Source organism: Bufo bufo, chromosome 9 (assembly GCF_905171765.1).
Source record: "Bufo bufo chromosome 9, aBufBuf1.1, whole genome shotgun sequence".
Taxonomy (NCBI): domain Eukaryota; kingdom Metazoa; phylum Chordata; class Amphibia; order Anura; family Bufonidae; genus Bufo; species Bufo bufo.
In genome coordinates, this window is record NC_053397.1 from 211531264 (window position 1) to 211549138 (window position 17875).

At 45.3% G+C, this 17875-nt stretch overlaps 1 protein-coding gene across 2 annotated transcripts in view; it reads right to left on the reverse strand.

The window, feature by feature from the left end:
- Positions 1 to 17022, reverse strand: part of AK5 (adenylate kinase 5) — a 246563-nt gene extending 229541 nt beyond the window's left edge. Inside the window, exon 1 of one of the 2 annotated variants that reach the window (XM_040406789.1) lies at positions 16913 to 17022. In XM_040406789.1, the coding sequence (XP_040262723.1) occupies positions 16913 to 16972 (60 nt within the window). In that variant the 5' untranslated portion in view covers positions 16973 to 17022. Of the gene's footprint in view, positions 1 to 2818; positions 2884 to 16912 lie in introns of those variants that run through there. The other variant, XM_040406790.1, reaches the window with a different exon arrangement.
- Positions 17023 to 17875: the final 853 nt, after the last annotated feature.

The following is a 17875-nucleotide window of genomic DNA, read 5'->3' on the forward strand; positions in this document are numbered from 1 at the left end:
ACAGCAACTAGAGTGCCTCGCTTTTCTCTTCTATTGCATGAACTTTGTATACTACTGAGCACCACCTTCACCACAGAGGTGTGCCGTTTAACTCTTTCCACATACTGTATTATACTCCAGAGCTGCACTCACTATTCTGCTGGTGCAGTCACTGTGTACATACATTACTTATTCTGTATTGATCCTGAGTTACATCCTTGTGAGGAATATGGATTAATATTTTATGTCAGCCATCCGCTGTCAGATAGCAGAGGTAGTGAGCTCCACAGGGGGCCCTGCTTCAAAGCCAGCAGATGGCAGAGAACCTCTAGCAGTCCACCAGTGTTTACAACTTTTCACACTTCCATCCAGTCAGCCAGGAACAGAGATGATATGACAGGAAAAATCTCTCAGCATGAGGTCTAGTCCATTCCCCAGTTCAATCAAATCTAGCAGACAGCATGGAACCGGCGTTTTATAAGGAATTATGAATCACCCGGCCATCCCAGGCACAAACCGGATACATATTTGTTTCCCTGTGGCCATGATGAACAGGCCCGTGGTCTTAGTGTGGTGGTGGGAGGCCAGGGAAGAGAGATATACAGTCATGTGAAAAAATTAGGACACCCTTTGAAAGCATGTGGTTTTTTGTAACATTTTTAATAAATGGTTATTTCATCTCCGTTTCAACAATACAGAGAGATTAAAGTAATCCAACTAAACAAAGAAAACTGAAGAAAAGTCTTTTCAAGATCTTCTGTAAATGTCATTCTACAAAAATGCCTATTCTAACTGAGGAAAAAGATAGGACACCCTTGCCCCTAATAGCGAGTGTTACCTCCTTTGGCTGAAATAACTGCAGTGAGACGGTTCTTGTAGCCATCTACCAGTCTTCGACATCGGTCTGAGGAAATTTTACCCCACTCCTCAATGCAGAACTTTTTCAGCTGTGAGATGTTTGAGGGGTTTCTTGCACGTACAGCCCTTTTCAAGTCACCCCACAGCATCTCAATGGGATTCAAATCTGGACTTTGACTTGGCCATTCCAGGACTCTCCATTTCTTCTTTTTCAGCCAATCTTTGGTTGATTTACTAGTATGTTTTGGGTCATTGTCATGTTGCATGGTCCAGTTCCGCTTCAGCTTTAATTTTCTAACTGATGGTCTCACATGTTCTTCAAGCACCTTCTGATACACAGTAGAATTCATCGTGGATTCTATGATGGTGAGCTGACCAGGTCCTGCTGCAGCAAAGCAGCCCCAAACCATGACACTTCCACCTCCATGCTTCACAGTTGGTATGAGGTTCTTTTCTTGGAATGCTGTGTTTGGTTTACGCCAAACATGTCCTCTGCTGTTGTGTCCAAATAATTCAATTTTGGACTCATCTGTCCAAAGAACATTATTCCAGAAGTCCTGGTCTTTGTCAACTTTATCTCTGGCAAATGTCAGTCTGGCCTCGATGTTTCTCTTGGAAAGCAAAGGTTTCCTCCTTGCACACCTCCCATGCAAGTTAAACTTGTACAGTCTCTTTCTGATTGTAGAGGCATGTACTTCTACATCAACAGTAGCCAGAGCCTGCTGTAGTTCTCGAGATGACACTTTAGGGTTTTTGGAGACCTCTTTTAGCATCTTGCGGTCTGCTCTTGGGGTGAACTTGCTGGGGCGACCAGTCCTGGGCATGTTGGCAGTTGTTTTGAAAGCCCTCCACTTGTAGACTATCTTCCGGACAGTGGAATGGCTGATTTCAAAATCTTTTGAGATCTTTTTAAATCCCTTCCCAGACTCATAGGCTGCTACAATCTTTTTTCTGAAGTCCTCTGACAGCTCTTTTGCTCTCACCATGGTGCTCACTCTCACTTCAACAGTCAGGAGCACACCAAACTAAATGTCTGAGGTTTAAATAGGGCAAGCCTCATTCAACATGCAGAGTAACGATCTACTAATTATGTGCACCTGGTGTGAGATCTGAGCCAATTTAAGAGGGAATACATGTGAGGGTGTCCTATCTTTTTCCTCAGTTAGAATAGGCATTTTTGTAGAATGACATTTACAGAAGATCTTGAAAAGACTTTTCTTCAGTTTTCTTTGTTTAGTTGGATTACTTTAATCTCTCTGTATTATTGAAACGGAGATGAAATAACCATTTATTAAAAATGTTACAAAAAACCACATGCTTTCAAAGGGTGTCCTAATTTTTTCACATGACTGTACATATCTTCCACAGAAACCAAATAACTGTACCATACTTGGACTCTTCTGGTAGCCAGTACCCAGGGCCGGTGCAAGGATTTTTGCCGCCCTAGGCAAGATAAAAATTGCCCCCCCCTTATCAGATGATCTGCCCATATCATGACATCACATATGTTCCACCCCTTTCTCAGCATTTAAATTAAAAGAACTGCTATATTTCCCTTAGGGTTAAAAATTACAGTGGGAAGACGCGGAACATAGTTTTGAATGCGTGCGCATGTGCATTCGCAGCTGAGAGGAGGATCAGGGAGAAGAGTTCCCAGTGCCGGTGCTGGAGAAAGGTAAGTGGCTGAAGGGGTTAAAACCCCTTCAGCCCAGTGGGAGGGGGACAGAAGGGTGCCCCACTCCTAACAACTATATAGTGCCAGGAAAATGAGTTTGTTTTCCTGGCACTATAGTGCTCCTTTACCACCAGTACTGCACAGTGTCTGTTCTCTGCAGGAACAGGCTATAGACACCAGTACCACTACATTAAACTGTACTGGTTCTGGGACTATAGTGTCCTTTTAATGTGAGGTAAATTAGTTTCCAATGTAGTATTAATAACTAAACAATTAAATAATAAACATATTGCATTGTCTACTTACCACCAGGACAATAAGATGATCTGGTCTCTGGCTGCAGTCTGGCTCTTGGTCTGGCTCTGGGGACTCCCTTGTCACTCTCTTCTCCCCCCCTCCCTCCCTTGTCACTCTCTTCCCCCCCCCTTGTCACTCTCATTCCCCCCCTCCCTTTTCACTCTCATTTACCCCCTCCCTTGTCACTTTCATTTACCCCCCCTCCCTTGTCACTCTCTTCTCCCCCCTCCCTTGTCACTCTCTTCTCCCCCCTCCCTCTCTTGTCACTCTCTTCCCCCCCTCCCTCCCTTGTCACTCTCTTCCCCCCCTCCCTCCCTTGTCACTCTCATCCCCCCCCTTCCTTGTCACTCTTATTCCTCCCCCCCTCCCTTGTCACTCTCATTTCCTCCCCCCTCCCTTGTTGCTCTCATTTCCTCCCCCCCTCCCTTGTCACTCTCATTTCCTCCCCCCCTCCCTTGTTGCTCTCATTCCCCCCCCCCCCACCTCTAATGTAGCGTTGCCGAGCTCTGTTCGGTCCGCGGTACAGGAGCATTTGTTTCCTGTACCCGGCCGGACTGAAAGGAAGTGCACACTAAGTGAGAACTTCCTGTCAGTCCGGCCGGGTACAGGAAACAAAAGCTCCTGTACCGCGGATCGAACAGAGCTCAGCCACGCTACACTAGAGGCGCTTCCATCCTGTAAGTCCCTCTCTTCAGGCTGTGCCCGGGCGGTGCACAATCATAGACACGCCAGCCCGGGCAGGGCAGTGCGGCAGCCGCCCGGTGCGGGGGAGGGCCCGCCGCCGTACTTAAAAAAAAAAAAAACTTGCGGCAGGACCGGCCCGGCCGCCACTTAACCAACGCTTTTTTTTAAAACCGCACGGCTGCCTAGGTCGCCTTACAGGTGGCGCCGGCCCTGCCGGTACCCAGGCGGATCCGTTGGTCCCAGAACCATCTCCCTGTGACCTTCTGGTCTGGAGCTATGAACCCTAAAGGGTTTTGTGGGTCATTTGCTGCCAGTCCAGCAGAGGGGGGTGGACCCCTCCCAGAGGCCGGGAGGGGAGGGGCCGGCTACAGGTTAAAAAACTTGCGCCAGCAAGTGGGCGGGTCTTTCTCTGAAAGGGGGTCACATCGTGCCATGTGTTAGGAGATACCTGGAAACTGCTGACATCACTGCCCCCACGTGACCACAGCCAAGAACTATTACATCATCATAACCCAAAGGAATATTCATCTACCCGGTAACTGACTTGTACTCTGTGTAATCCTGTTTGTACCATACTACCTGTATTCGTAACCTCAAGCCACTGTATATATTCTTTGTGTATAGTGTGTTATCTCGTGAGCCCTTAAGGCGATTAAATATATAATTTAATCTTGTGCCGTCTTGTATCTCGATCACGAATCCCTACATCCGTGTTTCGGCCTAGTTATAAGCTACCACGGGTGGGTTTCTCACCCTATATAATTCCGTTAGCGGACCGGGCTTATATCAAACGAGAAGCTGGTGGCAGATTTCCCAGTGACCAGGCTCCCTCAGCTTGTTGCCTCTCTGTGCCCGTGTGGACAGGAGGAGTTGGTGTAAACTGTACCAAGTTGACCTTACATGCTCCTCCGGAAGGGCGTAACATCACGTCTTGGTAACCAGTGAGCATACCGTGTCTCGTGAGCTCGACGTAGTTGACGACAAGCGGGCACGAGGGGTGGTATCCCTTACATATCCTGTATAATATTCAAGAGCTGCACTCACTATTCTGCTGGTGCAGTCACTGTGTACATACATTACATTACTTATCCTGTACTGATCCTGAGTTACATCCTGTATTATACTCCAGAGCTGCACTCACTATTCTGCTGGTGCAGTCACTGTGTACATACATTACTTATCCTGTACTGATCCTGAGTTACATACTGTATTATACTCCAGACCTGCACTCACTATTCTGCTGGTGCAGTCACTGTGTACATACATTACATTACTTATCCTGTACTGATCCTGAGTTACATCCTGTATTATACTCCAGAGCTGCACTCACTATTCTGCTGGTGCAGTCACTGTGTACATACATTACTTATCCTGTACTGATCCTGAGTTATATCCTGTATTTACTCCAGAGCTGCACTCACTATTCTGCTGGTGGAGTCACTGTGTACATACATTACATTACTTATCCTGTACTGATCCTGAGTTACATCCTGTATTATACTCCAGAGCTGCACTCACTATTCTGCTGGTGGAGTCACTGTGTACATATATTATATTACTTATCCTGTGCTGATCCTGAGTTACATCCTGTATTTTACCCCAGAGCTGTACTCACTATTCTGCTGGTGGAGTCACTGTGTACATATATTATATTACTTATCCTGTACTGATCCTGAGTTACATCCTGTATTACACTCCAGAGCTGCACTCACTATTCTGCTGGTGCAGTCACGGTGTACATACATTACATTACTTATCCTGTACTGATCCTGAGTTACATGGTGTAATGCACTTCAGAGCTGCACTCACTATTCTGCTGGTGGAGTCACTATGTACATACATTACATTACTTATCCTGTACTGATCCTGAGTTACATCCTGTATTATACTCCAGAGCTGCACTCACTATTCCGCTGGTGGAGTCACTGTGTACATACAAATTACTTATCCTGTACTGATCCCGAGTTCCACAGCTGGACTCAATTCTGTTGGATTCTGGGCTGAAATCTCTTTACTGGGAAGTTGCAGAATGAGTCACCTTTGTCCACAAATAAGTGTCCCTTTAAATGAGCGCCCCCTTGGACACAATTGTTTAGTTTATTTTTTATCTTAATAGGTTCAAAATTGTGTACCGATTAACTTTTTAGATTTTTAGGGCAGTCTGAGCTCCATCTGTCTGATGCAGATCTCCAAGTCCATTCTACCACAGACATAGATGAGACAAGTCTGGCTACCTGCATTTACCAGTAGGGGAGCTAAAGAGCTTATTGTACATTTATAACAGAATTTATAATAAATATGTATGCTATTTGCTCCAATGCTCCCTCTAGTGGTGGCTGCAGACAGCAAAAATTTCACCAGTTTATACTACAGAGGATTAAGAGCTTTGCATTGAAAAACAGACTGTTGGCCCTAAAACTTCACGTAGTTGAAGACTCACTTTAAGGGACAAGAAATGAGTTTACACAATAACAGGCTAGATGTGATTGACAGCGAGTACTTTCAGATTGGACGGGTTTCTACCTGATTTACCTGAGAGTTGATTTATATTTTACAGCATGGAAACCTATGATTCAATTCTGCATTATTCCCTCAGATGTCATCAGCCTAGGGCTCCAGCAACATCAGCGATGGTTCCCTGCTGTCTGGGAAAGATATGCCTATAGGGCCTTATTAGTAAGACTGCCATGTCGTTAGGTCTGGACAGGTATGAAATACCCAGAAGTGCTTGGATAATGCAGTATGCTAGGGAATCGCTATCTAGGCAGTTTCTTAACGTATCCACATGGGCTCCCTATGGTTGGGCATGCACGTATATTAATATTAATACATGACTTCATATGATAGAGGTGGGTTTACACTTTACAAGATGCCTAAATGATCTCACCCAGATTCATCCTTTTATAATAAACAGGATGGTACACGTGGGCTGTCGGACCTTCCTTCACCTTTAAATGGGTTTTCCTAGACCCCAAAAATATCTTGCTGAAGGCCACAAATGATGAATAAAACAAAAAGGCTGACTTACCTGCTCAATCACCTGCAACTCCAGTGGCGGTGGTCTTTGTTTTCGGCGCTGCAGACATTTCACGGAACACTTCATATCACTGCAGCCAATCACTGGCCTCAGTAGTCGCCTGGGGTAGTCAGGGATGTCATTGCTGCTGTACAAGACTCCCTAGTGTGACTTCTGAGGCCAGTGACTGGATGCTGCAATCATCTGGAGTAGTCGGTGACCTCATTGCTACCAAAGACCAAGAGCTGGAATGGTGGGGATTGAGCAGGTAAGTAAACCTTATTTTTTCATGATAGAGCATAACCCACCCTGATCGAGAATTTTTTGACCCCTTTAAATCACACCGGCACAGAATGCACAGAGGTACGAGCAAGATAAGCACAGAGAGGTGAGAGGGGGGAATCGAGGACATGTTTTTGTATACTTGTGGGCATGCTCAGTGACCAAAGACTGTTGCCTATAGGATCCAAACTGGCTGACCATGGCTGAAACTTCCAGACCTACGTTTATGGCATAGCCTTGCTTTGGGCCCCCTTATTAAAGTGCTATTCATATGCGGGTACAGAATATTATTTTGCAGTTACGGTTATATTCACTCTTGGGGAACCCCTTTAATGTGATTTTTAAAGAGGTTTATACAACTATCTAAAATTGATGGCCTGTCCTTGGGATAGTCAATAATAAATCTGTGTGGCTCCGACTCTTGGTCCTCTTTAGGGGCCATTACAAGATTTATCCTAATGATCAAGACATGGACGCTACATGTATACTGTGATTTTATGAGGCACGTAGACGTTCTTTGACCTGAAGTCGCCTCTCATGCAGCATATCCGTTGACCATAATGATACGGCTTATCCCTGTTTCTGGGCCCCTCCATCGGGCCAGACACATTTCGCCAGTAGTATGACCAATTTAGGCCTCTTTCACACGGGCGTTGCGGGAAAAGGTGCGGGTGCGTTGCGGGAACATGCACGATTTTTCCGTGCAAGTGCAAAACATTGTAATGCGTTTTGCACTCGCGTGAGAAAAATTGCGCATGTTTGGTACCCAAACCCGAACGTCTTCACAGAAGTTCGGGCTTGGGATCGGTGTTCTGTAGATTGTATTATTTTCCCTTATACCATGGTTATAAGGGAAAATAATAGCATTCTGAATACAGAATGCATAGTAAAATAGCGCTGGAGGGGTTAAAAAAATAAATAATAATTAAACTCACCTTAATCCACTTGATCGCGCAGCCGGCATCTCTTCTGTCTCCTTCATTGCTGATTGCAGGAAAAGGACCTGTGGTGACGTCACTCCGGTCATCACATGGTCCATCACATGATCCATCACCATGGTAAAAGATCATGTGATGGACCATGTGATGACCGGAGTGACGTCACCACAGGTCCTTTTCCTGCAATCAGCAAAGAAGGAGACAGACGAGATGCCAGCTGCGCGATCAAGTGGATTAAGGTGAGTTAAATTTATTAATTCATTTTTTTAACCCCTCCAGCGCTATTGTACTATGCAGTCTGTATTCAGAATGCTATTATTTTCCCTTATAACCATGGTATAAGGGAAAATAATAATGATCGGGTCTCCACCCCGATCGTCTCCTAGCAACCGTGCGTGAAAATCGCACCGCATCCGCACTTGCTTGCGGATGCTTGCGATTTTCACGCAACCCCATTCATTTCTATGGGGCCTGCGTTACGTGAAAAACGCACAAAGAGGAGCATGCTGCGATTTTCACGCAACGCACAAGTGATGCGTGAAAATCACCGCTCGCTCACTCATAGAACTGATCTCCACAAATGGCACAGATTTGGCCCCCCTCATTCACCAGGGCCCGGGAAAGACTGCACCTGTATAATTAACAGGGTTAGTGATGTCCAGATTACATTGACCTCACTGATCCATTGATCCAGGCTTAGAAGTGGCGGAGACATCTTTACGCTGCTTGTGCGATCTTGAAAGCAAACGGAGACAAGAGATCAAAAGATATGTTGAATTTAAAGGGACGGGTCACTAGTAAACCATCTGCCGACGAGGCTATTTACAGCTCAGAGTAATAGGAAGCGTGCAGAACCCAACAATACAACTGCATCAGCCTATTCTTGATGGAGAATGGGTGTACAATAAGATCAAGGCGCAGCACGCCAGATACACTGCTCTGCCTACACAGAATATACGGAATTGTCCTGATGCTGTTATATTTAGTCACTGCGGGGGCCACACTGGGCTCTACTGCCATAGAATGGGCTATACTGGGACACAGTAGATACATAATTGTACCCGTCCCTGGAGGCGATCATACTGTAATGAGATAAACTGTGACCGTAAGATGGAGGGTAGTACACAGGCGAGACAGTAGTGCGCAGTCCTGACCCTCGCTCCATTCACTGTCTATAGGACAGCAGAGTACACCACTGAGCTATCTCCGTCAGGGCTCATGCACACGAACGTTTTTTTGTGTTCAGTATACTGCCCGTTTTTTTTGTTCAGTATGCGTTACTTAGGTTACTTTCACACTAGCGTTTTTCTTTTCCGGCACTGAGTTCTGTCCTAGGGACTTAATATCAGAAAAGAACTGATCAGACATATCCCCATGCATTCTGAATGGCGAGAAATCCGTTCAGGATGCATCAGGACGTCTTCAGTTCAGTCACTGAACGGCGTTTTGGACGGAGGAAATACCGCAGCATGCTGTGGTATTATCTCCGTCCAAAATTCCAGATCAGTTTGAAATGTATTAGTGCCGGATCCGTCCATGCGCAGACCGGTAAAAATGTGAAAAAAAATATATAACGGATCCGTTTCTCCGGATGACATCCGGAGAGACGGATCCGTTCTTGCAATGCATTTGTAAGACGGATCTGCATCCGGATCCGTCTACAAATGCTGTCCGTTTGCATGCAGATTGCCGGATCACTCTGCCGCAAGTGTGAAAGTAGCCTTATACTGAACCATTCATTTCAATGGGTCAGCAAAGAAGTGTCTCTGTGTGCATTCCGTTTCCGTATTTCCGTTTTTCAGTTTCGTTCAAAGATAGAACATGTCCAATTATTGCCCGCAAATCATGTTCCGTGGCTCCATTCAAGTCAATGGGTCCGCAAAAAAAAAAACGGAACACATACGGAATGTACTCCGTATGTCTTCCGTATCCGTTACATTTTTGCGGAACCATCTTTTGGAAATGTTATGCTTAGCCCAATTTTTTCTATGTAATTACTCTATACTGTATATGCCATACGGAAAAACTGAATGGAAAAACGGAACAGAACCGGAAACACTACTGAAACAAAAAAACTGATCCGTTAAAAACGGCCCGCAAAACACTGAAAAAGCCATACGGTCATGTGCATGAGCCCTCAGTCCCACAGAAATAAGTGGAACGGTAGCACACACTGCTCCAGTCACTGTCTACGGGACGGCAGAGTACACCGCTGAGCTATCTCCGTCAGTCCTACAGAAATAAGTGGAACGGTAGCACACACTTCTCCATTCACTGTCTACGGGACGGCAGAGTACACCGCTGAGCTATCTCCGTCAGTCCTACAGAAATAAGTGGAACGGTAGCACACACTGCTCCATTCACTGTCTACGGGACGGCAGAGTGCACCGCTGAGCTATCTCCGTCAGTCCTACAGAAATAAACAGAACGGTAGCACACACTGCTCCAGTCACTGTCTACGGGACGGCAGAGTACACCGCTGAGCTATCTCCGTCAGTCCTACAGAAATAAGTGGAACGGTAGCACACACTTCTCCATTCACTGTCTACGGGACGGCAGAGTACACCGCTGAGCTATCTCCGTCAGTCCTACAGAAATAAACAGAACGGTAGCACACACTTCTCCATTCACTGTCTACGGGACGGCAGAGTACACCGCTGAGCTATCTCCGTCAGTCCTACAGAAATAAACTGAACGGTAGCACACACTGCTCCATTCACTGTCTACGGGACGGCAGAGTGCACCGCTGAGCTATCTCTGTCAGTCCTACAGAAATAAGTGGAACGGTAGCACACACTGCTCCAGTCACTGTCTACGGGACGGCAGAGTACACCGCTGAGCTATCTCCGTCAGTCCTACAGAAATAAACTGAACGGTAGCACACACTTCTCCATTCACTGTCTACGGGACGGCAGAGTACACCGCTGAGCTATCTCCGTCAGTCCTACAGAAATAAACTGAACGGTAGCACACACTTCTCCATTCACTGTCTACGGGACGGCAGAGTACACCGCTGAGCTATCTCCGTCAGTCCTACAGAAATAAGTGGAACGGTAGCACACACTGCTCCATTCACTGTCTACGGGACGGCAGAGTACACCGCTGAGCTATCTCCGTCAGTCCTACAGAAATAAACAGAACGGTAGCACACACTGCTCCATTCACTGTCTACGGGACGGCAGAGTACACCGCTGAGCTATCTCCGTCAGTCCTACAGAAATAAACAGAACGGTAGCACACACTTCTCCATTCACTGTCTACGGGACGGCAGAGTACACCGCTGAGCTATCTCCGTCAGTCCTACAGAAATAAACTGAACGGTAGCACACACTGCTCCATTCACTGTCTACGGGACGGCAGAGTACACCGCTGAGCTATCTCCGTCAGTCCTACAGAAATAAACTGAACGGTAGCACACACTTCTCCATTCACTGTCTACGGGGCGGCAGAGTACACCGCTGAGCTATCTCCGTCAGTCCTACAGAAATAAGTGGAACGGTAGCACACACTTCTCCATTCACTGTCTACGGGATGGCAGAGTACACCGCTGAGCTATCTCCGTCAGTCCTACAGAAATAAACAGAACGGTAGCACACACTGCTCCAGTCACTGTCTACGGGACGGCAGAGTACACCGCTGAGCTATCTCCGTCAGTCCTACAGAAATAAACAGAACGGTAGCACACACTGCTCCAGTCACTGTCTACGGGACGGCAGAGTACACCGCTGAGCTATCTCCGTCAGTCCTACAGAAATAAACAGAACGGTAGCACACACTGCTCCATTCACTGTCTACGGGACGGCAGAGTACACCGCTGAGCTATCTCCGTCAGTCCTACAGAAATAAACAGAACGGTAGCACACACTTCTCCATTCACTGTCTACGGGACGGCAGAGTACACCGCTGAGCTATCTCCGTCAGTCCTACAGAAATAAACAGAACGGTAGCACACACTGCTCCATTCACTGTCTATGGGACGCACCACTCGGCTTCTCTGCCAGTCCCTCGGAAATGAATGGAGAAGCGCTCACGTACGCCCAGTAGCACTCCACTCACACAGGGGACCCACATTCCCAGTGCTTAAACCCCCAGAAAAACATACACTTATCACCGATCCTGCTGACCCCTTGAACTTTGGCATGACTTGGCTTTCAATCCCCTGAGTCACCATCTTCATTAGGAGCACGCTAGTCCTAATGTCCATCTAAGGGCTCATGCACACAAGCTTATTCTTCTTCTATTTTCGTTCTTTTTTTTTACAGTTTCGTATACGGAACCTTTAATTTCAATGGGCTTGAAAAAAAAACGGAAATGTCCTACTCTTGTCCATTTTGCGGACGACGATAGGCATTGTTACAATGGATCTGCAATAAAAATGGATGCAACACGGATGTCATCTGTTTTTCTGCGGATCCGTGTATATACGGTCGTGTGCATGAAACCTAAAACAGAGTTTTTCTCTTTTGTCATTGACGTCTGTTTCAGGGAAAGCTGATTGACAACCAATATCGTTGTCAGTGGTGCTCCAGTATGAGTTGTCACCCGCTCATGCTACATCTCTGACCCCGCGCCGTCACATACAGTAACTTCTGACATTCTGGGAAAGCTGGGTGACTTTTCCTCTTGGGCTGTACGGGTTATTTTATAATGTAGGTGTACAGCTAGAATGTTTCATGTAGTTCTATCTCCGCACAGTATGCGGTATGTAGGTATGTTACTAGGTTAGTTTGTCCTTGTAGTGTACGTCTCCCATAAGGCGTGTTACTAGTACGGAATAGAATACACAGACCAGCACACGGGCATGTACTGGGCATCCTGGCATGGCATTCATTGTGGACATTTAGGATTAAATGAACTGTACATAATCAACCACAATGTCAAAGCACCACCATAGACAAATATGTCCCTTCCTAATGATTGCGGATTAACCCTGCACAGGACACAAGCCACACAGAAATGGTTAATGCCCAGTACAGTATGGTGAGGACTGGTACTAGGTATATTCTGAGCTGCGGGAAAACATGAGCTTTTACACAGTCACAATATGACATATAATGTGGCATCAACTGTTCAGCAGAGGGATCAGATGGCACATTATGGTGCGCTGGCACACTGCCTTCTACTATGGCACAAGGATTATTCCGATTCCACTGTCAGACATTATTCAGAAATCTACTTCTACAAGGAGGTCGCTGATAGCGGCAAATGACAGCTGCTTCAATACAAGGCGATTACATTGTCAGATAGATACTAGAATACTTACACTGCCATGGGGGAAGTACAGAGGTAGGTTACACTGCCACTGTGGTACTATATACTGTAGGTAGGTCACACTGACATAGTGCTGTTAAGAAGGTTTCAATATCATAATAGTACTAGGTACTGTAGGTTACACCATCATAGTGGTACTAGGCAGGTTACGCTGTCAATGTGGTAGTAGGTAGGTTACACCGTCATAGTGGTACTAGGTAGGTTACACCGTCATAGTGGTACTAGGTAGGTTACACCGTCATAGTGGTACTAGGTAGGTTACACCGTCATAGTGGTACTAGGTAGGTTACACCATCATAGTGGTACTAGGTAGGTTACACCATCATAGTGGTACTAGGTAGGTTACACCATCATAGTGGTACTAGGCAGGATACGCTGTCATTGTGGTAGTAGGTAGGTTACACCGTCATAGTGGTACTAGGTAGGTGACACTGACATAGTGGTACTAGGTAGGTGACACTGTAATAGTGTTACTACGTAGGTTACACCATCATAGTACAGATGGAGCAGGGTTAACACTCAAACTCTTAACTCAAATTTATTAACTCATCGCGTTATCTTGAAATAAAAGCCATTGAAAAGCAATTGAAGGTGTTTGCTTAACGCATTCAGTTTAGATAACACGTCTCATAAAGCATGTGTGTTAACTCTACTACATCTGTAGTACTAGATAGGTAGCACTATCATAGTAGTACAAGGTAGCTTACACCATCATAGTGGTACTAGGTAGGCTACACTGACATAGTGGTACTAGGTAGGCTACACTGACATAGTGGTACTAGGTAGGTTACACCATTATAGTGGTACTAGGTAGGTGACACTTTTATAGTGGTACTAGGTGGGTGACACTATCATAGTGGTACTAGGTAGGTGACACTATCATAGTGGTACTAGGTAGGTGACACTATCATAGTGGTACTAGGTAGGTGACACTATCATAGTGGTACTAGGTAGCTTACACCATCATAGTGGTACTAGGTAGGTTACACCATCATAGTGGTACTAGGTAGGTGACACTATCATAGTGGTACTAGGTAGGCTACACTGACATAGTGGTACTAGGTAGCTTACACCATCATAGTGGTACTAGGTAGGTTACACCATCATAGTGGTACTAGGTAGGTGACACCATCATAGTGGTACTAGGTAGGTTACACCATCATAGTGTTACTAGGTAGGTTACACCATCATAGTGGTACTAGGTGGGTGACACTATCATAGTGGTACTAGGTAGGTGACACCATCATAGTGGTACTAGGTAGGCTACACTGACATAGTGGTACTAGGTAGGCTACACCATCATAGTGGTACTAGGTAGGTTACACCATCATAGTGGTACTAGGTAGGTTACACCATCATAGTAGTACTAGGTAGGTGACACTATCATAGTGGTACTAGGTAGGTGACACTATCATAGTGGTACTAGGTAGGCTACACTGACATAGTGGTACTAGGTAGGCTACACCATCATAGTGGTACTAGGTAGGTTACACCATCATAGTGGTACTAGGTAGGTTACACCATCATAGTAGTACTAGGTAGGTTACACCATCATAGTGGTACTAGGTAGGTGACACTATCATAGTGGTACTAGGTAGGTGACACTATCATAGTGGTACTAGGTAGCTTACACCATCATAGTGGTACTAGGTAGGTGACACTATCATAGTGGTACTAGGTAGGTGACACTATCATAGTGGTACTAGGTAGCTTACACCATCATAGTGGTACTAGGTAGGTGACACTATCATAGTGGTACTAGGTAGCTTACACCATCATAGTGGTACTAGGTAGGTGACACTATCATAGTGGTACTAGGTAGGTGACACTATCATAGTGGTACTAGGTAAGATAGTTTGACATAGTTACTACACAGGGCACCGTGTGACAATGTGGATCATGCTAGTATGATGTAGTATGCTGGATTGGCAGAAGGCTGCGTACATTTGCAGGATACACTCGCAGGGGCACACTATGGGCTCATTACAGAAGTACACAACTGAAGGTGCGCGTTACCCTGCGCATATGGTATACTATGAGAAACGTATACGGTATACTATAAGAAACGCATACGGTATACTATAAGAAACGCATACGGTATACTATGAGAAACGCATACGATATACTATGAGAAACGCATACGGTATACTATGAGAAACGCATACGGTATACTATGAGAAACGCATACGGTATACTATAAGAAATGCATACGGTATACTATGAGAAACGCATACGGTATACTATGAGAAACGCATACGGTATACTATAAGAAATGCATACGGTATACTATAAGAAACGCATACGGTATACTATGAGAAACGCATTCGGTATACTATAAGAAACGCATACGGTATACTATAAGAAAAGCATACGGTATACTATAAGAAACGCATACGGTATACTATAAGAAACGCATACGGTATACTATGAGAAACGCATACGATATACTATGAGAAACGCATACGGTATACTATGAGAAACGCATACGGTATACTATGAGAAACGCATACGGTATACTATGAGAAACGCATACGGTATACTATAAGAAACGCACACGGTATACTATGAGAAACGCATGGGGTATACTATGAGAAACGTATACGTAAACTATAAGAAACGCATACGGTATACTATAAGAAATGCATACGGTATACTATGAGAAACGCATACGGTAAACTATAAGAAACGCATACGGTACACTATGAGAAACGCATGCGGTATACTATGAGAAACGCATACAGTATAAGAAACGCACACGGTATACTATGAGAAACGCATACGGTATACTATAAGAAAAGCATACGGTATACTATAAGAAACGCATACGGTATACTATAAGAAACGCATACGGTATACTATGAGAAACGCATACGATATACTATGAGAAACGCATACGGTATACTATGAGAAACGCATACGGTATACTATAAGAAACGCACACGGTATACTATGAGAAACGCATAGGGTATACTATGAGAAACGTATACGTAAACTATAAGAAACGCATACGGTATACTATAAGAAACGCATACGGTATACTATAAGAAATGCATACAGTATACTATGAGAAACGCATACGGTAAACTATAAGAAACGCATACGGTACACTATGAGAAACGCATGCGGTATACTATGAGAAACGCATACAGTATAAGAAACGCACACGGTATACTATAAGAAATGCATACGGTATACTATGAGAAACGCATACGGTAAACTATAAGAAACGCATGCGGTATACTATAAGAAATGCATACGGTATACTATGAGAAACGCATGCGGTATACTATGAGAAACGCATACGGTAAACTATAAGAAACGCATGCGGTATACTATGAGAAACGCATACAGTATAAGAAACGCACACGGTATACTATAAGAAACGCACACGGTATAAGAAATGCATACGGTAAACTATAAGAAACGCATACGGTATACTATGAGAAACGCATATGGCAAACTATAAGAAACGCATACGGTAAACTATAAGAAACGCATATGGTAAACTATGAGAAACGCATACAGTATAAGAAACGCATACGGTATACTATGAGAAACGCATACGGTATACTATGAGAAACGCATACGGTATACTATAAGAAACGCATACGGTATACTATAAGAAATGCATACGGTATACTATAAGAAATGCATACGGTATACTATAAGAAATGCATACGGTATACTATAAGAAATGCATACGGTATACTATAAGAAACGCATACGGTATACTATAAGAAATGCATACGATATACTATAAGAAATGCATACGGTATACTATAAGAAATGCATACGGTACACTATAAGAAATGCATACGGTATACTATAAGAAATGCATACGGTATACTATAAGAAATGCATACGGTATACTATAAGAAAGGACATCGTGGCACAGAAATAGAAGATCCTTACCTCGAAAAGCTGGGGGATCTCGGTCTTGGTCAGGTATTCCTTAGGGTCAGCGCTGCTCATGTCTGCAGACAGCGGCTGTGGTGGTGATGATGATGAGTCCTCTACCGTCCCCTGTGCGAGTCTTCAGCTCTGTGTGACTAGTGTCCAATCATCAAGGTCCACAAACTCACACCAGTGTCCAAGCATCAGTGTGAAGACATTTGTCAGTGAGCGGCTCCCCCCTTGTCCCGGTGACACAGCCCTCCCCTGACTCACAATCCTCTCCCAGCTGAGTAACTCCACACGCCGCCTGCTGCTGCGGCTGCTGCTGCTGCCAGGGTGGCTGCGCTGTCTTCATCCAAACAATGTGACTGCCTACAAAGGCTCAGGCTGCAATGCAAGCAGCTGAACTGAAGGATCACACATGCACCCCAGACACCAGGATGCGCCAGGTCCCTGGCATCCCTGCCTTCTCCCTGCCAGCTCCTCCAAGTTCCTACCCTCGCTTGTCAAGACGATTAGGAGCCAGCCAGGAGTAATCCTCCTACATGACAGTCCCCATCTCACTAAGGATGGCTAATGTGCCTTTTGCCTGCCCTTAGCTGGGTTCACCGCTGAGCCTGGAAGGAGCTGCAGCCACGGGAATGTCACCTGCGCTGGAGTCAGCTGTGCAGGTTTAGGTTTAATTAGGGCTTCCGATTAGAATGTGGTTTGACGATATTAATCTATCGAGTCCCTTCGCTGCTTCTCAAGGAGCAATTATCCCATCGTGAAGGAGCTCTAACGTGCTTCATTCCTGTTGCTTAGGCTACATGCACACGACCGTGTGCCCCCAGTGGCCGTATTGCGCCCCGCATTCAGCTGGTCCGCAATACACGGGCACCGGCCGTGTGCATTCCGCATCACTTGAATGGGTCCGCATTCACGGAGATGCGGAACGGAGTCACGGATCGGAATCCCAAGGATGCACTACGGAGTGCTTCC